General features: G+C 36.0%; 1 protein-coding gene across 1 annotated transcript in view; it reads left to right on the plus strand.

Annotated features, from left to right (window-relative positions):
* Nucleotides 1–19,387, plus strand: part of DYNC2H1 (dynein cytoplasmic 2 heavy chain 1) — a 138,895-nt gene that overhangs the window by 64,330 nt on the left and 55,178 nt on the right. Inside the window, exons 67-77 of the mRNA XM_042862562.1 lie at nt 483–602; nt 2,590–2,724; nt 3,511–3,654; nt 5,414–5,503; nt 6,519–6,584; nt 10,573–10,623; nt 13,471–13,548; nt 14,599–14,730; nt 15,995–16,067; nt 17,443–17,603; nt 19,027–19,152. Coding sequence (XP_042718496.1) covers nt 483–602; nt 2,590–2,724; nt 3,511–3,654; nt 5,414–5,503; nt 6,519–6,584; nt 10,573–10,623; nt 13,471–13,548; nt 14,599–14,730; nt 15,995–16,067; nt 17,443–17,603; nt 19,027–19,152 — 1,176 coding nt within the window. The remainder of the gene's footprint in view (nt 1–482; nt 603–2,589; nt 2,725–3,510; nt 3,655–5,413; nt 5,504–6,518; nt 6,585–10,572; nt 10,624–13,470; nt 13,549–14,598; nt 14,731–15,994; nt 16,068–17,442; nt 17,604–19,026; nt 19,153–19,387) is intronic.

Below are 19,387 nucleotides of genomic sequence, written 5' to 3' on the forward strand. Positions count from 1 at the left end.
GAATGATTTTAATCTGAGACAGGAGAGGTTTAGGTTAGATTTTAGGAGGAAGTTTTTCACACAGACGGTGGTGACACACTGGAACAGGTTGCCCAAGGAGGTTGTGGATGCCCCATCCCTGGAGGCATTCAAGGCCAGGCTGGATGTGGCTCTGGGCAGCCTGGTCTGCTGGTTGGCAGCCCTGAACGTAGGAGGGGGTTGAAACTAGGTGATCATTGTGATCCTTTTCAACCAGGCCAGTCTATAATTCTATGATATAAGTAGTAAGTCCAATAAAGAAAACAGAAACTATCTCACTGACTTCAGTTACAAGAGATTAATCACTAAGTTTCTCTTTTCTTACAAACTCTTGGAAGTCCTCTTTCAAAAGTACAGACTACACACTGCTATACGGTTGATGTGTATATATTATGCTATATTGCAGTTAATGTATATAATGAAATATTCCAACATTCCCTACCAAGTAAAATCTTTTTTTTTAGCTTCTGGCTTTAACCATTCAGCATGAAAAGCCTGATTTGGAAGAGCAGAAGACAAAGCTGTTACAACAAGAAGAAGAGAAGAAGATACAACTAGCTAAGCTTGAGGAATCTCTTTTGGAGGTAAAATAATGTTACCCGCTGTATCTGCTAGAATGATAATATAGTTTTGATATTTTTACATGTTGAAACAAAGAAGGTGAAAGTATTAGAATAAAGATCCCTCTGAATTTTTGTTTTGATAATATAAAAGTGTTATTTGTCTGGGAGAAAAAAGATGATAATTATATATGTCCATCTTGAAGTTGTAAGATTTCAGTACATTAAACAGAGTCAAAGGTTGCCAAATTTCAGGGAGTAACAGATGCCTGAGGAGTTTGCAATAAAAAGTGTACAGTATTAACACCAGGGCTAGTTTCAGATTTGGCATTCCTGATAGCGCTAAAATCAGAGTATTCTTTGATATTGAAGGGACTAACCTAAAGCTCAGTAGAAACTGACTGGCACTGCATTGATTTTTTTAAAAAGAAATCAATGGTTGAGTCATTGAACTAAATTCACATTAATCCTAAAGCAGCATAAAAAATCTTATCTGAAGTACTGTAATGGTTTTCTTCCCAAAACTGTGGGGTAGCAGCATGCATGCTGCGGCGTCTCTTTGCTTATTCTGATTCCTTAGTGCAAAATCAAATGCCATGAAGAAACAAATAGTCTTGTCCAAGTCTCCAGCTAGGTAACTACATGAATCTCTACATCTAAATGTCCTGATGTTCTGTTAGGAAATACTGATGTGGCTTCTAAGACTTGCCAGTTTTTAAGACTTGCAAACTGGCTGCAAAAAACAGGGTGTCGTATTTTGGAAATACTGTTTTTCACTTAAAATACAGTATGCAGTCTTCATTCAGTTGAGCAGATCTGAATCTTTGAAGCATTGTTGCTGGATTATTTGTTCATGACTGAGACAAATGCTTGAAAAGGAAAAATGATTATTTACTGTATAATAATCATTTTAATTTTAAAATGTTAGGTGAGCATTGTAATAAAGTGTGGAAAAATCATATCACAGGAACACCAAGGTTAGAAAAGACCTACAAGATCATTCCAGTCCAACCATCCACCTATCACCAATAGTACTCACTAAACCGTGTCCCTCAACACAAAATCCATTCCTTGAGCACCTCCAGTGGTCAGTGTCTCCACCCCCTCCCTGGGCAGTCCATTCCATTGCCTGACCACTCTCTCAGAGATCATGCATCTTTTTGTTCTTTTTCCCCTTGGCTGTCCTTGCAAATCATGATATTAAGGTGTTTTCATGGCATAATTAATTAATTTAGTTGCATTTATATTTACTGGATAATTTCAGGGAAAAAAAAAAAAAGTTTAACTGTCTAATGTGTCAAACCCATTTAGTTTTCCCTTTCAGTTGAAGCATGACAATGAAATGTAACTGACAAGAAGTCAATTTCAGGTTGTTATATGACAAATTGTTCTGAAGTGTATCTACTGAAAACTAAGTTTAAAAAAAAAAAAAAAATCAAAACCCAAAACAATTAAATGGTAAGGAATCATTCATTTTCCCTGCCCTTACTAGATATGCAACTGTTCGGAGAGAACTCAGAAAAGAGGAGGGTCAATTATGAGGATGTTGAAGCGATCTCTGATTACAAAACTGAAAATATTCATCATTCATCTCTCAGTTTGTATGGATAGTTCTGTTTTTTGAGGGAGAAAGAATTTGAGTACAGCAAGTAAATGCAAGTAGCCAATTTCAGGTTAAATTGGCAGTAAAATAGAAATTAACAACATTTTTGATTTGTATTTCCTGTAGGGATGTTGGTGCAGAAAAATCTGATAATAGAAATTCTCAGAAGCTTACTGGCAGCTTGTGTTCTGAATTTGGCAGTCTGGATTTTGAATTTGGTCTTAGGTTGTATTTTCTGTCCTTCATTGGTACAACATGCCAGTTCTTGAGTAAACTACCTGTACCCTTAGTGCAATCAGGGCTTCAGAAGTATATTTGTCAGCTTTCAAAATGGTTATTTTACAGGTTTTACAGGTGTTTTTATTTTACATAGTGTGTAACGTAGGTGACTTTTTATTTTGTTTACAGACACTGGCAACATCACAAGGCAATATACTAGAAAATAAAGATCTGATTGAATCTTTGAATCAGACTAAAGCAAGTAGTGCACTCATCCAAGAAGCACTTGCTGAATCTCATAGACTTCAGAGTTCCCTTGATCAGGTAGAAAAAACATTTAGTTTTTCTATTGCTTTTTTTTCTCTGCTAAAAATAGCAATCTTGTGTATATATAGATTACAGGAGAATAAAATCAGTGCCATACTGAATTTGTCCTGTGACGTAAGAGATGCACAAATGCAGAAAGCATTTTCAATACTTAAAATTCCTTTGTTTTACATGTGGTCAATATCTGTACAATTAAAAGTCTGCCTGTTTGAATTAAAGAAATTTTTCCCAAAGGCCCATTGGCTGTCGCTGGATTTTTATTTTATTTCTTTTTTTGCCACTGGCTTCTGCAAATATGACTGACTTTCAAGGCTTGTGTGGACATTCTTTTTTAATGAATCTCTCAGTACTGCAAAAATGTAGTTAATTGGTGGTGCTGCTCATCTGGAATGCTGCTTTTTGTAGCACGCTACAAGTATTTTTCCTGTTACATTTTTCTCCTGTTTGCTCTGTTTTGTATTTGTTACTAAGCTTTGGGAAGGGCTCTCTGGTAGATGGGGACCTCAGTGCCCCTAGATTAATTTCCAAGACATTCTTCACAACTTAAAGAACTTTCTAGAAAAATGTTTTTTGATATGTTTAGAAGCTAAAAGACAGTGCGGAAGTCTTGAGTGCCAAGTAAAGACAGTGTGCCTCGGCTTGAAAAGTCAGAAAGTATTCTGTTTTCTCAAGCAGTGAATCGTATGGATGTTTCTTCAGTAGCACCAATAAATGTGTATGTAATAGCCAATAGATGGCAGTAATGTACTGTTTTTATGATATCTGTATTTTTTTTATCCACAGGAGAGGAATGCATATCTCCCTTTAGCTGAGAGTGCTAGCAAGATGTACTTCATTATCTCTGACTTGTCCAAAATTAATAATATGTACCGTTTTAGTTTGGCGGCGTTCCTCCAGCTTTTCCAAAGAGCACTGCAAAGTGAACAGGTTTGTTCTCTTTTCCTAAAGCTTTGTGTGCTGCAGATGCATCGATCTGCTTTCATCTTCAGAATTTTTTAGTTGGACAGTTTTAGAGAACAATGTATAATAAGTAGAGATGCTGAACTGTTATGCTTTACGTATTCAGAATAGATGCACAGGAATTTTTTATGGTTATAATTTTATGATTTTTAATGTAGTTTATTTTACATATGAATTGTAAAATTGCTGAGCCTTCTGAGAACAAGCTCTTATTTTAATTTCAGTCTTGCTCTTTGTCTAAGGTGAGTTAGGAATATAACTTCATTTAAACAAAACTTTCAGTAGTGAGCTAATATCTAAATAAAGCTAATTCTGTCTACAAGGGGTAGAATAAGAAAATGTCTGTATTTCTATATCATCAAATTATTTGAAGGAAGATCTAAACTTTGTGTGTTGTTATATAAATTTTTAGGCATGCATGTCTGACTGAAAATGTCATTTTTACATTTCCTTCTTCTCAAGGCCATTACATTTTTCTTACTGAAGTGCAGAACTGTGGATTCATCCCTCGTCACCTCACTCTTTAAGCCAAAAATGCACACTGATTAATGATTTGCTATGTTCGTATTCAATATCTCCAAAATTCATCTTCTCTTGGTTCCCACTTGAGAACTGCATTTGCTGGCCTTTTATCATGTAACTTTTGGGTTCCCCTTTACACTGATGTCTCTGCTTACAACTTCACTTTAGCTACAATCATGAGTAGAGACATGCTTCCAATGATGCACTCTTGCCTTCATTAAAGCTCTCCACCTATTCCTTCTTTTCCCCACCATGAGGTTTCTAATTCCTTGTTCTTTTTTTTCACACGTTTTTGTAATTTCTTTCCTGCTTATTATATTAACCCTTATAACGCTCAGCTTCTGTTTTTGTCAGTCACATCCACCTCCACTTTCTTCCTATTTTCTTTGCCTCTGTCCACTTCTGCATTTTCCCCCTATGGTCTTCTAGAAATTGGGAAGATGCTAGTCAAAGCAACTTGTGAATCCACATTGCCCCTTCTTTTTGTAAGTACATCTCTTTCAGTTTCAGCAAGGTAGAAAGGAACTTCTTTCAGATGAACCTCACAGTACCTGTAATGCCTCTGTCCCTTTTCTTTTTTTCTTTGCTTCTTCTTTCTTTTTTTTTTTTCTTGTTGTGGTTGGTCTTTTAGTCTGTAAGTTTTTATGGAGAGATTATATTTACTATTTTCTACACTGCTTAGTTAATTTGAGTCAAATATTGGCTGCAAATCTAGTTAATACATTTAATATCAACATACTTGTATAGAAATTGTCTAAAAATATAATACAAATTTTACCAAGAGCCATGAAACATCCAGGATATTGATAAATTAGAGCAAAAGAGATATTTTCTTTTCTTATGTTTACTGTAGGTATAATGTAGAATGACATTCACAGTCAGATTATTCAAGTCTGTCATGGAGTTAACTAGATCAATCTATGCCTGTGACAGGGGGCAGTAGGCCCCTGTGCCACCTGGCCCCCAAAAATGGGAAGGATAAGTGAAAGGGGTAGGGAGATGGGATGTAATTATGCACTACTTTATTTCTCAGCATGAACTTTACATTTTGTCATGTTTTACTGGTAGCTACAAGTGAACTCAATAGTATGTTTTTAGAGATGATGAGTGTCACAGAGTCCAGATCGTTTATGTCATTCCAACTGAAATTCACTTGTTTTTTTCACTTCCACATGAATTTTAGAAATCAAAACTTTGTTTTTAGGATTCAAGCAATACTGATGAAAGAATCGAGTCACTTATTTACACATTGAAACATACAGTGTATGAATATGTGTGCCGTTGTTTGTTTAAGGTAAGACTGTATTCTTCTGGGAACTTTTCTGTTTCATCTTATTTCTACTGTTTCCCACATATGAGTGTTTGACCTAGTTATCATTGTAAGGCATTGTGTGCTTGTTTTTATGCTTGTTTGAAAGGAAACAAAAAAACAACCAAACAAACTCAAACAATAGACATTGTAATATTCTATTTTCTCTTTTCATCTCTGCCCCAAATCCCTACCTGTTAGCTTGTTTGTTTCCATCTGTTTTCTTGTTTGTCTATATAATGCTCTTAAAGTTGTGTTCACTCAATATCTGCTTCAGATGGCTTTTCTTACTTCTTGGAAAATAATCTAGGATAGATACACCTCTGACTTTCATTTCTATTTTCAAATGGGGCAATCATAACAGGAGTTGTTTGTGTTATAGTCCTAGGCTGACAAAGACATAATAAATCTGCACAGACCATCTGACCAGTAGTATAAATATTGCAAGTCTGAAGTTTGAGTGGTGAGAATAAAGAGATCTTGGAAGATTTTACTCCTAAAAATCTAGCAGCCCTACACGGGGGATGCAGAAGTAGCAGCATTTGTAAGGATTTTGATTAATCAGTGTTCAGGTGGAATCTTATGGAATACTGATAATAATTTAAAGTCTTTATTTGAATTTATAACTGTGAAGCCTTCCACTAAGTCATCAGATCTTTTGAATGCTGAAAGGCACACTATTTGTATATGTCAGAAAAGATGGAATATTTCAAAGCCTGAGTACAGATTGGAGATTTATAATATGGAAGTTTTTCACCTTGGGCGATCGGGCTGGAGGTTGGAAGATGTTGAAAGTGTATAGTTATCATGCAGCTCGACTAATGATCAATCCACTTTAGTTTTCTGTTCTGATAGTGGTCTCAGAGAACAAATAAAAGTGATCAGCAATCTGCTGCTAATTCTGCCTATTATCTGTGTGAGATTTTAATGACAACTGAGGTATAAGGGTGGCTTCTGATGAACATGCAAATACCGTTTGTTTTTTTTTCCTTTTATTCAGGCTGATCAGTTAATGTTTGCTCTACATTTTGTACGAGGAATACACCCTGAACTCTTTCAAGAGAATGTAAGTGCTAGAGAAGAAAATCTGCAAGTAATTAACATGTAATGAAACATTAACATTTACCTAACACGAAATAGGTGGAAGGTTTTTGTCAGTATGTATAGGACTCAAAATTTTAGGTTTCTATGTTTCTATTTCTCTATCATAGTTACTTTTAAAAACATCTTGCATGTCAACATTAAATTTATTGGGTTCAAAGTGATGATTACCATTAGAAAGGAAGGTAAAGAGTTGCTATTTGTGTAAGAGACTGAAAATGATGCTTATGGAGAGCTGTTTCAGCTTTTTGTGTGGGTGCTATATCAGTGCTCCTTCTGTCAAATGGCTATACGTTTATGCATCCTTTCAGTTGGATACAAATATTCCTTCACAAGTACAGGAATGCATACACATCTGCTGTGACTGACCATTGCTTGCACATCCTGCCTTCTGTCAAAATGCAGAAAAGTAGTGCGATACCTAAGGAGAATGTAAAACTCTGATTCTGCAACCTGCTGTTGAAGACACTTTCAGGAAAGCGAAGTAATGATGTTTCAATGTATGCATTTCATCCAATGATTATTAATTGCTTACTGTGTAAGGTATCTACAGATTAGAGATCTATTATATTCTCATTTGCCACTAGAACAGGTTCCCCAGGGCAGTAGTCACAGTACCAAGCATGCTGGAGTTCAAGGGGTGTTCGGACAGTAATCTCAGACACAGGGAATCCCAGATATGTATAAAGAAAGACTAGGATTAGGACTCATCGAGAACAGCCCTGCTGTGAAGGACCTGGGGCTTTTGTTGGACAAGAGCCTTTATGTGAGTCAGCTGTGTACACCTGCAGCCTGGAAGACCAACTGTATCCTGGCTGCATCAAGAGAAGAGTGGCCAGCAGGGAGATGGAGTTGATCGTCCCTCTCTACTCTGCCCTCTTGAGGCCCCATCTGGAATTCTCCATCCAGGCCTGGGGCCCCCAGCTACAAGAAGGATGTGGAGCTGTTGGAGCAGGTCCAGAGAACTGCCATGGAAATGAGCATCTGTCCCATGAGAAAGGCTGAGGGAGGTGGGCTTCTGCAGAAGACTCCTGAAAAACCTCATTATAAACAGGAGGGAAATCAACTTTTTTTTTATATGGGTAGATAGTGATAGGATAAAAGGGAACAATTTTAAACTAAAAGAATGAAGGTACAGGTTAGATGTCAGAGGAATTTTTCATGAGGAAGGTGGTGAGGTGCTGGAATAGACTGCCCAGAGAAGCTGTGGATGCCTCATCCCTGGAGGTGTTGAAGGCCATGTTGGGTGGGTCCCTGGCCAACCTGACCTGGTACTTGTTTTGGTGATTGGCAACCCTGCCCACAGCAGGGGGATTGGAACTAGGTGATTTTTGAGGTCCCTTCCACCCAAAGCTGTTCTATGATTCTGTGATTCTTAGGGAGGAATGATACTTCATCCTTGAATGTTTTATATTTTGGATACCATACTGGGATTCATTTGGTAAAAATTCAAACCACGTGTACTAAAAATGTCTGTCTATTCAATTTTTAGGCAAAGGTAACATTATTAGCATATTCACAAAAAGATTAGGGATGTCATATGGTGTTTTTATTTGATAGCAGTCTGAGAGAGACCTAATGGAATTCCTCACTTGTGGGGAAGTTACTATTCTTTAGAGGGTACCCTTCTCCCATGAAAACTGCAGCAGAGTTTAGGTACTGCTAATTCGTATTTCTATAGAGCAGCCCATTTCCCAGTATAAGAATCTTTCTTTGCTAGGGTGTTAGATTAATGCTGAAGGCTGATTAGTGTGAGTCACCATTTAATTATCTGAAATACCTACAGAATGGTGATACAGAGCCTGCAAGGACATGGTTTTCTGAAGTAGAAGCTGGAGTCCAGAGGAGTGTCAAATTTCAGGAGATGTCAGCTTGCTGGAGAAAATTCCAGTAAAAGGAAGAAGATGAAAATCACAGAATAAATTTGAAGGAAGTAACAGAACTTCACTGTTTAAAAAATGTGAATTTAGTGAACAAGCTTGAAACTTTTCGATGCTATGAATGCAGCACAGTTTTGTTGGAGATGTATGGATTTACCTATGAAATCCCATTGTCCTTGGGATTCATTTCTGCAATGAAAATACCTGCTGAAAATAACTAACTTACCTTTTTATTAGTAAATCATTTCCTTTTCATTGAGAACTTCCCTAACTCATCTACATTACTTACTTTAGCATCTGAATAAAACCTGTTTTATCTTTCTAATCCTTGAGGGTTACAGAAAGGGTTGCTAAGCACTGGAATAGGCTCCCCAGGGAGCTGGCTGAGTCAGCATCTCTGGATGTGTTTAAAAATCGTTTGAATATGGTGCTCAGGGACGTGATTTAGCGGAGGATTGCTAATAGTTAGGGTAGTATGGTTAGGTTGTGGTTAGACTTGATTATCTTTAAGGTCCTTTCCAGCCTGAGCAATTTTATAATTCTATGATAAACTTATGAAGGTGGCAATCTGCAAGATTTCTAAACTAAACTAGAGCCTAGCTGGTAGGCTTTTTAGACATTTCTAAGTATTGATTTTTTTATTGGATGCTGTTGTTTAGCATACATTTCCACTAGCTGTTAGAGTTCTTTACTAGCTTAACATAACGAGGTTGCATACAAGAAACTTTCCTGCATACTCAAGTATCCAAGTATCTCAGTACTCAAGAATCAAATATCAATAATCCTCTTACTTGATTGAAATAATATTTTTTTCGTTAAATTGCTTCAACAAGAGTGCTTGTGCAAAATGTTTATTGAGGAAAATTAAGCTAAAGAGGTTATTTTTAAATGCTTTATCTTTTAAAACTTTAATGTGGTGAGATTGGAAGTTGCTGTGCTTCTAGAGAGTTCTGTATTCTTCAGTATTTACCGCAGTAGTGAAAAATTTTATAGTACAATGTTTATGAAGATGCAAGGCATTCCAATGTTAAGACATCTGTCTTTCTTCATTAATATGTATAGGTTTTTCTGAGATAGCTTTACATATCAGCTCTACATTTAACTATTTTTACTTTTCTATGTAAAGACATTATGTAATATTATAAAACTACGGAGGCTTCATGTATTCTTCCTGTATGTGTGTTTTCTTTATTAATAGGAAAATATCATAAATTATAATTGTAAGAGAGGGTTTATTCAATTTGCATCTAGATCGGTGGGTGCAAAAAGATATGCTAGAGTTTATATCAGTAGTTCTAGTTGATTGATGTTTTTATTTGGGATGTTACTACTGTCTATAAAATAAAAAAACAAAGTTTATGTGATTTGTAGATGCTGCTGATGCAAATTTTCAATACTCTGAAGATTTATTAATGTATTTTTTTACCATCTCCAAGTGCAGGATTATATTATTTCTGGTATTCTTTTGAAATTTTTAACTAAGATCTTTCTTAAAATGATTAAAAACTTCATTCCTATCTAGAAATACAGGGTCTGAAGGATTTATTACACATAGATGCAAGCAAGATTACCCCTTTCCTAATGCAGCCGAATGTTCGTAATACCAAGCTATTATACTAGGTATTCATCTTATTCTACCAACTGTATGGTTTGGACACTGTGACATGAAACAATACTGGAAGGTGAACTGATAGTTTTCTGTGGGCATTCTGATACCCAGTCAGGCAGTATGTGTGTTACTTATCAGCCACGTTACTTCATGCTGGTCTGCATGTGGATGATATGGGTGGAAACTGTGGGAGTTAAAAACAGAACAAAAACAAAAAAATTATGGCTTTTCCTTTTGTTTATTTTCTTGTAAAGCACTGTAATCACTTAATTTGGATTCTGTGAAAAGTAAATACTGTTAATATTATGTGGAGTTTTAAAAATGTTGTATAATTCTTTCAGAATCTAGGCTTTAATTTGTTTATTCTCTAAATAATTTCTGCTTTGCCTGCGTGGTACTACACGCTAACTTTTATTCTTCAAGATGTCTGGTGACTGATCTGAGGTGTTCATTTATTCTTGTAGGAATGGGAGACTTTTACAGGTGTGATCATTGGAGACCCCGTAAGAAAATCAGTAAGCTACTTTAATTTGTGTATTTTGAAATAAGAAACATTTAATCTTGTTGTTATACATGAAAAGAACAGATAAATTTTCACATGAATATTGTACAGTTTTTTTGAAAATGGTAGTTTTCTGTGCACATCTTTTTTGCCTTTTTTCTTTTTTTTTTCCTGTTAGCACAATTGCAATTCATTTTATTTAACAGTATGTTTTAAATGCTTTTAACCTCGCTATTGTGAGTAAAATAAGTGTTTTTTAATCTCTTTCCCTCAGTGTCATACATGAATTGGAGTTTTTGTATGGATTGATGAAATCATCCATATACATTGCTAAATTTGAAGTACATTTTTTAGCAGCCTTAGAGTTCTGCATCTGGAAATATTCTTGCATGTTTTCCTAAGAGACAGCCTAGATTAAGAAACACCTGTTGCATGTTTTTACTGATCATGCTGTAGTTTACTGGGGGTCCCTCAATTATTCTAAGTGTGCATACTTTCAAAATAAACTTCCAGTACAAAAGGGTAGAGAAATAAAGTGAGCCCTGCCTTATTCTTAGCCTTTTTAATCATTCTCAGAATCAGATATTTTGGTGTAAGTTTTGAAAGGGATGTTTACAAAACAGCCTCTTCTGCTTCAAATCTATTTTATTTCATTCAGGACCAGCATAGCTTATTTCCATCATGCTTATCTGCAATTTTCATTATTCTCAATTACTTTTAACCTTTAATCTTGTTTGGACATCTGTCAGGGTACTTCATATATCCAGTGGTACAAAACAATGGCCAGTGCAAGTACCTTATTTTTAGAATGCCCTTGGCATTATGTGTTCACCTGCATTCTGACATAACTATTAAAAGTATGCTGGATTACTCCCTTTTTCTTACTTACACATCAGGACAATTGAAACAACTTTACGTTTCCACATTCTTTATCTCTTAGATGACTGCACTACTTTTTATTTCAGCACGAACATAGAAGTCCTTCTTTCACTCGATGCATTCTTTATAACTCAGTAGATGCCAGCCCACATTGTGACTGTCAAGTAATTTGTTGCTGTAAATCATTCTCAAGCTATGGGAGATCTGTCTGTAGAATGGACTTTAACATAACTCTTTTCTCTACCTCACCTAACACACAGCACACAGTTTTTTGCCAGCAGGGCAAAGAAGGTGATTGTCCCACTGTGAGGCTCCTTGTGATGCTCCATCTGCAGTACTGTGTCCGAGCCTGGGGTTCTCAACACAAGAAAGATGTGGAGCTTTTGGAATGAGTCCAGAGGAGTACCACTAAGATGATCAGAGGACTGGAGCACCTCTCCTATAAAGACAGGTTGAGGGAGTAGGGCTGTTCAGCATGGAGAAGACAAGGCTCTAAGTAGACCTAGTTGTGGCCTTGCAGTACATAAAAGTTGCTTATATAGAAGAGATAAATGAACTTTTTCACATGAGTAGATAGTGATAGCACAAGGAACAGCTTTTTTAAACTATAAGAGGAGAGATTCAGGTTATATGGCAGGGGGAAGTTTTTCACTTGTAAGGTGATGAGGCGCTGGCACAGCTGCCCGGAGAGCTGTGGTGCCCCCATCCCTGGAGATGTTCAGGGCCGGATTGGAAGGAGCCCCAGGCAGCCTCAGCTGGTGGGTGGCAGCTAGCCCACAGCAGGGGTTTGTTAGTTGTGTATAGTCTTCAAGGTCCCTTCCAGCCCAAGCCATTCTATGATTCAGGCATGTCCACGTATCAAGATTTTGTTTCCCACGAATAGTCAGAAACTCATTAAAGAATGTGAAGTCAAGTATATGGTGATGCTCCATCCAAATATTCCCAGGGGATACGCTCCAAGGGATTGGTTATATTTAATAGCCCTTGGTTTTCTCTTCCACTAATTTATCTAATCACTTTTAAGCGTGTATAAGACAGGAGCATTCACAGAATTCTGCAGCAAGGAGTTCCATGTGCACATTAATTTAAGAGCTATCTCCTTTAGTGTTTTTTGTTTGTTTGTTTTAGTCTATCATTGCTAATCTTATTTTACTGGTTCCTAAATTTGTCTTTAAAAATATACTCATCATCCCTATGTCTTTTCTAACTTCTAGATACTTTGTATAACCTATTAGCTGTCAGTTTTTTCTAATTGAAGAGGCTGTATTAATTGTTCCATAACTTTCATCATCATTTTCCACTTTTATACGTCTTTTCTAGTTCTGCTGTGTACTTTTGGAGATCTGTGGGAGCAGGGGTATAGTGTTGATTCATATGGTGGCGTTGTCCATTTGTGACTACAGATCTTCGTTATGAGAGAGATACCTCTGGACTTCAGGCAATATTGTTGTTTATCCTTAGAATTTTCTGCTTCCATGCAACGTAGAAGCAGAAGCATAAAGCTTTGGCCAAAATCTGCTAGTGCAGTGGTGTCTAGAATGATATTTTGCCTGGTAACTTACCCCAGAACTGCCCTTCATTTAAAAAGCTATCCTCTTTGTGACTGTGATTAAATGAAAAGGAGATTTATTTTTTTTTATGTCAGGTGCTCAGAGTGTGTATGAAAATGGTCATTCTTCTGGTCACTTGTTCTTAATATATAAAAAATTCTTAGAGTTGAGGAGTGACATACAGATCAACAGAATGATGAAATATTTTAGGCTCGAGTAATGAAGCAAAGTTGCTGTGGACATTGTATCTCAACTTACTGGTAGTTTTTGTTTTGTTATACCATTTATGAACTCAGCAAAAGAGTAGATGTTGTGTTTCTATTATGAATGCACTTTTTATTAAAAGTGGGTTTTGTTGTCTTTCTATTGAATATGATGTTTCCCCAAAAAATTGTATAGCTTATATATCAAATTTAATTTGTTTTAATAAGGATTCAAAAAGAAGTGTTTATGACCAGATTCCTTCTTGGATAGAACAGGAGCGAGCCTATGCAGTGGCATCTTTGAAGGTTTGTATCACATGGTAGCTTACATTGAACTTAAAAGTGATTGTAATTTGGACTCAAGTACCATCAAGAGGAAGCATTTTGTTATTGTAAAATATGTATTATGTGTTCCAGAAAATATGGTCTATTATGGACCCATTTGAAACTGAATTCTGAGTTTTAAATGTATGATCCTAGATTAGTGTATTTTAAGCCTACCCAAGGAATTAAAATTTGTATAAATAGAAATTTTTAGAAAAGAAAAACTGCTAATAACACTAAGTTACAGGTTTCCCTTATATTGTCTCTTTTCAGAAACCGCTTTATGTTGTATTAAAATGGGCCTTTAATTGTGAAACTGATTTTTTACTTAACAGATTTTCATGCAAACAGAAATATTTCAGAGATTTTAATTGCATAAATCAAGCAATTTCATATTAAGACAACACAACACTTAATTGCTTTGATTAATCCTGATTCTAATCCTGCCAAAGTCTTTAGTGAAGTCTTCTGATTCAAGAACAACTAAATGAAAATAATGGTCTTAGAAATCCTAGTTTAGATTCTTCTCCTCCATGTAGCTCAGCAGCAAGAAGGAAAACCTTGAACAGCCTCTGGCAAGGATTTTTGTTGTTGCTGAAGTGACAGTTGTTTATTTTTAGTTTCTCTTCATCAGGGATCAGGAGCAATTGCAACAGTGGTGTGGCAAATATGATTGTTAGGGTTAAAGAAAAAAACAGAAGTGTGACAGTTTCCATCGGTAGACAGAAGAACCTGGTCATGATCTGAGGAAAAGAATAGCATTGAGTTAAGCCCAGAGTGTAAAAACAGGAGCCTTGAAATTTAAAAACAAAACTATTGCAAATACTGACTTAGCATTTGCAGGAAGCAGATAAACAAGTTTTAAATTCTAACCTTTTATTCTTGAAGTCCAAAATGAAAATTGATGGGATTGTTATGAAACACACGAGTGTTTTACAGGTTTTAAAATCATAGTGGTATTTATAAATTACTGAAACTATACAATGTCCAAATGGTTTCCTTATTGTTAAATATACATTGTTTGTTTTGTAGACTTCTCTCCCATGTCTCTATCAGACTCTTGGTTTAGAAGATGAAGGTTTGTGGCGCACTTTTTCCCAGAGCTCTGTGTGTGAGCAAGACTTCCCATCTGCTATTGTAAAAAGAATTTCCTTATTTCAACAGGTAACATTCTGTATTAAATTATTTAAAATGAATTGTGATTTCAGCATTGCAAATAAGTTTTACATCTAAAGAATTTAGGCTGAGAACCTGGTTGAATTGCAAGCAGGGACAATATCTATTTTGTCTTTGTCTTATAGCTCAGCTAGTTTGTTATGGATTTTTTTTCTGTAATATGTATATAGTTCTATCTGAGTCTTTTTTTGTGCTAGTATATTGGCTGCAGCTGAGAATGGCAAGGTAACAGGTTCTTTATTAATATTCATAGAATAAATTTTCTGAACAGGTATCAAAATTCCTTCATGCTTGCTTTGTTATTGCAGAATTTCTCAGCTTGCCACGCATATTAATTTAGATCACCATGAAATGCAAAAGCACCTGACTGAAAACGCAGGAAGTGCTGTATCAGCCACTGCTTTCTAGAAAAGCAGCCATGAAATTCTACTCTTCCTGAAAGCTTAATTAAGGAGCTCACCAGTAATGTTGGACAGTCAGGTTTCTTCCTCACTGATAGGATCCTTCTTCTCAGGAAGACAAAAATGTTATTCCTCTTGCGTGTATGGAAAAGTTGTCATTTCTCCCTTGAGAAAGACACATGTAAATTGAAAATTTTTGGATCTAGGAAATGGATTATGTCTAAAGCAATGCAGTTTCATGTTGGTGGCTATTAGGGGCTCTCTGTTCAGCTGTTTAGAGAATTTATAAAATTTATAAAGAACCATAATGCAAAGGGGTGTTTCTGAGTTACATGTTTGATTTGGTGAAATTCAGAACTATTATTCTGTGTGCAATGTATTGCCATAAAACATACCCATAAGAGAATAAATCTTTAATAATCAGCATATTACATACCTAATTCTTTACAAAGGAAGTATTAGGAGTGTTTCACAGAATCACGGAATTGCAGAGGTTGGCAATATATGTATAAAATAATATATTGGCATAGCAGTATAAAGCTAATTTTACTTTCTGTTATTCTGGTGACCCACATGAAAGATTCTGACACATGACAGAAAATGTTTTACCTTAGAAATAGACATTAGGTGTAGTACTATCCTCCCAGTTGTATTCAATGAAAAGAGTACTTAAAAAAGAATTATTATATTAGGTTATCTTGGGAAGGAATGATCAAATAGTTGTATATGTTTAGGGAAAATTGCTGATGAGCAAAGATTAAAAAAAATGTTTTCTTTGAAAAGTTTTGCTTTGTTGGTTTTTATGTTATACTTTTATAAATTCATTTTCCATGAGTATATTTTATTTTAAGGTACTTGTGGTCCAGGCTCTGAGACCAGACAGGCTGCAGAGTGCTATGGCTCTTTTTGCATGTAAAGCTCTAGGTAAGTTCATTTCTCACTAGAGTGCTTTCACACAACAATTAAATGATTAAGTCTTTTTTTTTTAATGTCAAATATATATTTTTTACTTTATGGTTCATATGGAATTTCTAAGTTGTAACACTTAAACTCTGTAAATGGATTTTCTGATTTTATTTTTGTAAAGTATTGTTACAAAGTGCTTTTACTGGTTTATGAAGCTCCGTGATTTTAAAATTCTGATGTATTCTTTGAAGGGATTCTTGAACACTGCACTTTCTCAAAACACTCTGCTCAACTTTATAAAATCCAAACTGTTAATAACACTTGCACTGTCTTCATTTTCTTAAGTGATGCATCTCAGAAATACTATAACATATTTGGCTAAGCAGTTACTCATTTGGAATCGCTCTTATTTTAAATTAGCATAGTTAACATCATTAAATTTGTTACTACAAAAACTGAAGTTGCACATGAACATATTCCACTCTATTGCCCAATCATAGCTTTTTATTGTATTTCTCTGTTAATGGAAGGCCAAGCTGTAGTCACCAGTTAACATATAATTATTTAAAATATCAGCCAATCAGTGTAGCTTCTCAGGAATCTGGGTGCATCTGTTTGCACTGCTGAAGACCAACAGTATTGCCAACAGACGCTGGCTTATTTTGGCTGTGTTTTATTTTACACATCTCAGTAGAAGGTAAGCAGCCTTATGAATAGGAACCTAAGGATGACTGAACAAGTGAAAAAGAGATGTTTGTCTAGCATCTTGTTTTTAGCAATGATGAATGATATATGTCAAGAAAAGACATAAAAACATCACAAATCTGTACTGAAACAGTGTTTTCTGAAAATGCATCAAAATTTCTTGACTGTGGACATATTGCAAAGGTTTATTTATTTTAATTTATTTGTATTGCTTGCAAGTTATGCAGTTCCTCAATTTAAAGGTTATAGGTGTGGTGTATTTTGAAGATTTTAGGCTTTATGTTTTCCTAACTCAGATCCTGACATTTGAATTGTTTGTGTTTGTACAGGTGTACATGACAGTTCAACTATACTTGCAATATGTTATTGACAGAATTTTTTGGTCAGTTTTTTGATCTGTTAGCTTGTGGTATTCCAGGACCTATTATAATGTACACTTCAGTGTCATACTACAGTTAAAATTTTCAGTATCCATTTGTAGTGCTGATTTGTATACCAAAAATGGCTTTTTCTATGAATTGTAGACCAAATTAAAACAAGAGTAGAAACAGTATCGGTCTTTATGCATTGAAGAAATACTACTTTATCCCACCTGTTTGCTAGTTGATTTTATTTGAATAATAAGAAAAATCTGAAGAGCACTCCATTCTGTGTAGTCACTTTATTTCCATAATGTTTCTAATTATAGGAATAAAAGAATTGTCTCCATCACCTCTGAATCTGAAACGTCTTTATAAAGAGACTCTGGAAACTGAGCCTATATTGATAATTATTTCTCCTGGTGCTGATCCTTCTCAAGAATTGCAAGAACTTGCCGGCGTTGAAAGAAATACTGAGTGCTACCATCAGGTCAGCCTTAGATGAGCATAATTATTAAAACCACGGTTTGTTATGTTCAATTTTACATATTTTTTGGTACAATTCAGTAATAAAAACTGACAACTGACAGCTCTAAGTATTATTGCTTTTAGGGTGGAATAATCAAAATATGAAACAAAACCCAGTGTAATCTAGACTTCATAATTAGCTGTTATAGAACATGAACATTTCTTTCTTCAACAGAAAATATAAATAAGATCTTAAGTGTTTATGAGTGTTTTGGTATTTTGAAGAATTTTACAAGTAAATGTTAACTGATAAGTTGCTGATGGGAGTTCCTGAACCAAACTCTTTTATTTCATGTCTGTTTAAAATAATGTTTAAGGTCAACCATACAGAAAATGACTTCTAGGATGGCTTGCACAGGAATCTTCTCAGGCACTAAGTTGAGGCTGACTGGCCTGTAATCAGCTAGTTCTTCCTCCTCCTTATCCTTTTTGAAGATAGGTGTGATGCTTGCCTTTTTATCAGGAAGCACCCCAAATCAGTGTTACTTTTAGATGATTGCAGGTAGCCCTGCAGTGACATTCACTGCCCCTCTCCCCAGCACTCTGTAGTGCATTCTATGTATCTTCCCCTGGACTTATATATTTCTAAATGTGTTGTGTGATTCCTGAATCTGTCTTCACACGAGTAATGCTTTACTCCTGCTAGTAGGCCTGGGAAACCTGAGAGGCCTGGGAACGAGCCTTGCCAGTAAAACCTGGGGCTCAAATGACGTTGAGCTCCGCCTTTTCCATGTGCCGTGTCACGAGGTGCCCTTTTCCACTAAGCAATGGGCTCACAAGTGTTGTTAGTTTTCCTTTAATGAAGGAAACCTTACAAAACTCAATGAGAAGGAAGAGCAAAGTCCTGCCCCTGAGTAGTAAGAACTCCTTGTAGTGCTGCAGGCAGTGAACTGACTGGTTGGGAAGAAGCTCTGCAAAAAACATCTGGAGGGTTTTTGTGGACAAGAATCTGAACGTGAACCAGCCTCTGCCTTGGCAGCAGAGATATCATTAGGTGACATAATAACAGCCTTTCAGTACCTACAAAGAGGACAGTGAGAAAAAAGGCCTAGAGGGTGGTGACACACTGGAACAGGTTGCCCAAGGAGGCTGTGGATGCCCCATCTCTGGAGGCATTCAAGGTCAGGCTGGATGTGGCTCTGAGCAGCCTGGTCTGGTGGTTGGTGACCCTGCACATAGCAGGGGGTTGAAAGTGGATGATCATTGTGGTCTTTTTCTACCCAGGACATTCTATGATTCTATGAAAAAGACTATGGGTGTTATTTCTTAAGATGTTCAGATTACATATGTTGCAAAGAAAAAATTGTATTTTCATGAGTTTTTCCAATTTTGTATTTAAATGAGCATGATGAGTTCCTGATACAAAGAGTTATTTTTCTTTTCAGATTGCAATGGGCCAAGGTCAGGCTGAGCTAGCTATTCAGACTTTGAAAGAATGTGCACGCAACGGAGAATGGCTGTGTTTAAAGAACCTGCATCTTGTCATACCTTGGCTTCCTGTACTGGAAAAGGTAAGGGTAATTAGTCCAACACTGTCTTTGTGTTGGAAACCTATTAGTCAGTTCTGAAACATCATGCATTTACCTGGTGATGTTTTAAATCGAAAAATAAACCTTAGCAGGTTTCTGATCATGAATAAGGTGAAGAGCTTCAGATCTAAGCAACTTTGTGTGGTTGCTTTGATTTCATACAATGTAGAGTGTTTCTGCCACAGTGACTGAACAAATGTTCTGTTAGAATTTCCTA

Source organism: Lagopus leucura, unplaced genomic scaffold, assembly GCF_019238085.1.
Source record: "Lagopus leucura isolate 7727_CA_CO unplaced genomic scaffold, USGS_WTPT01 Super-Scaffold_702, whole genome shotgun sequence".
Classification (NCBI taxonomy): Eukaryota; Metazoa; Chordata; class Aves; order Galliformes; family Phasianidae; genus Lagopus; species Lagopus leucura.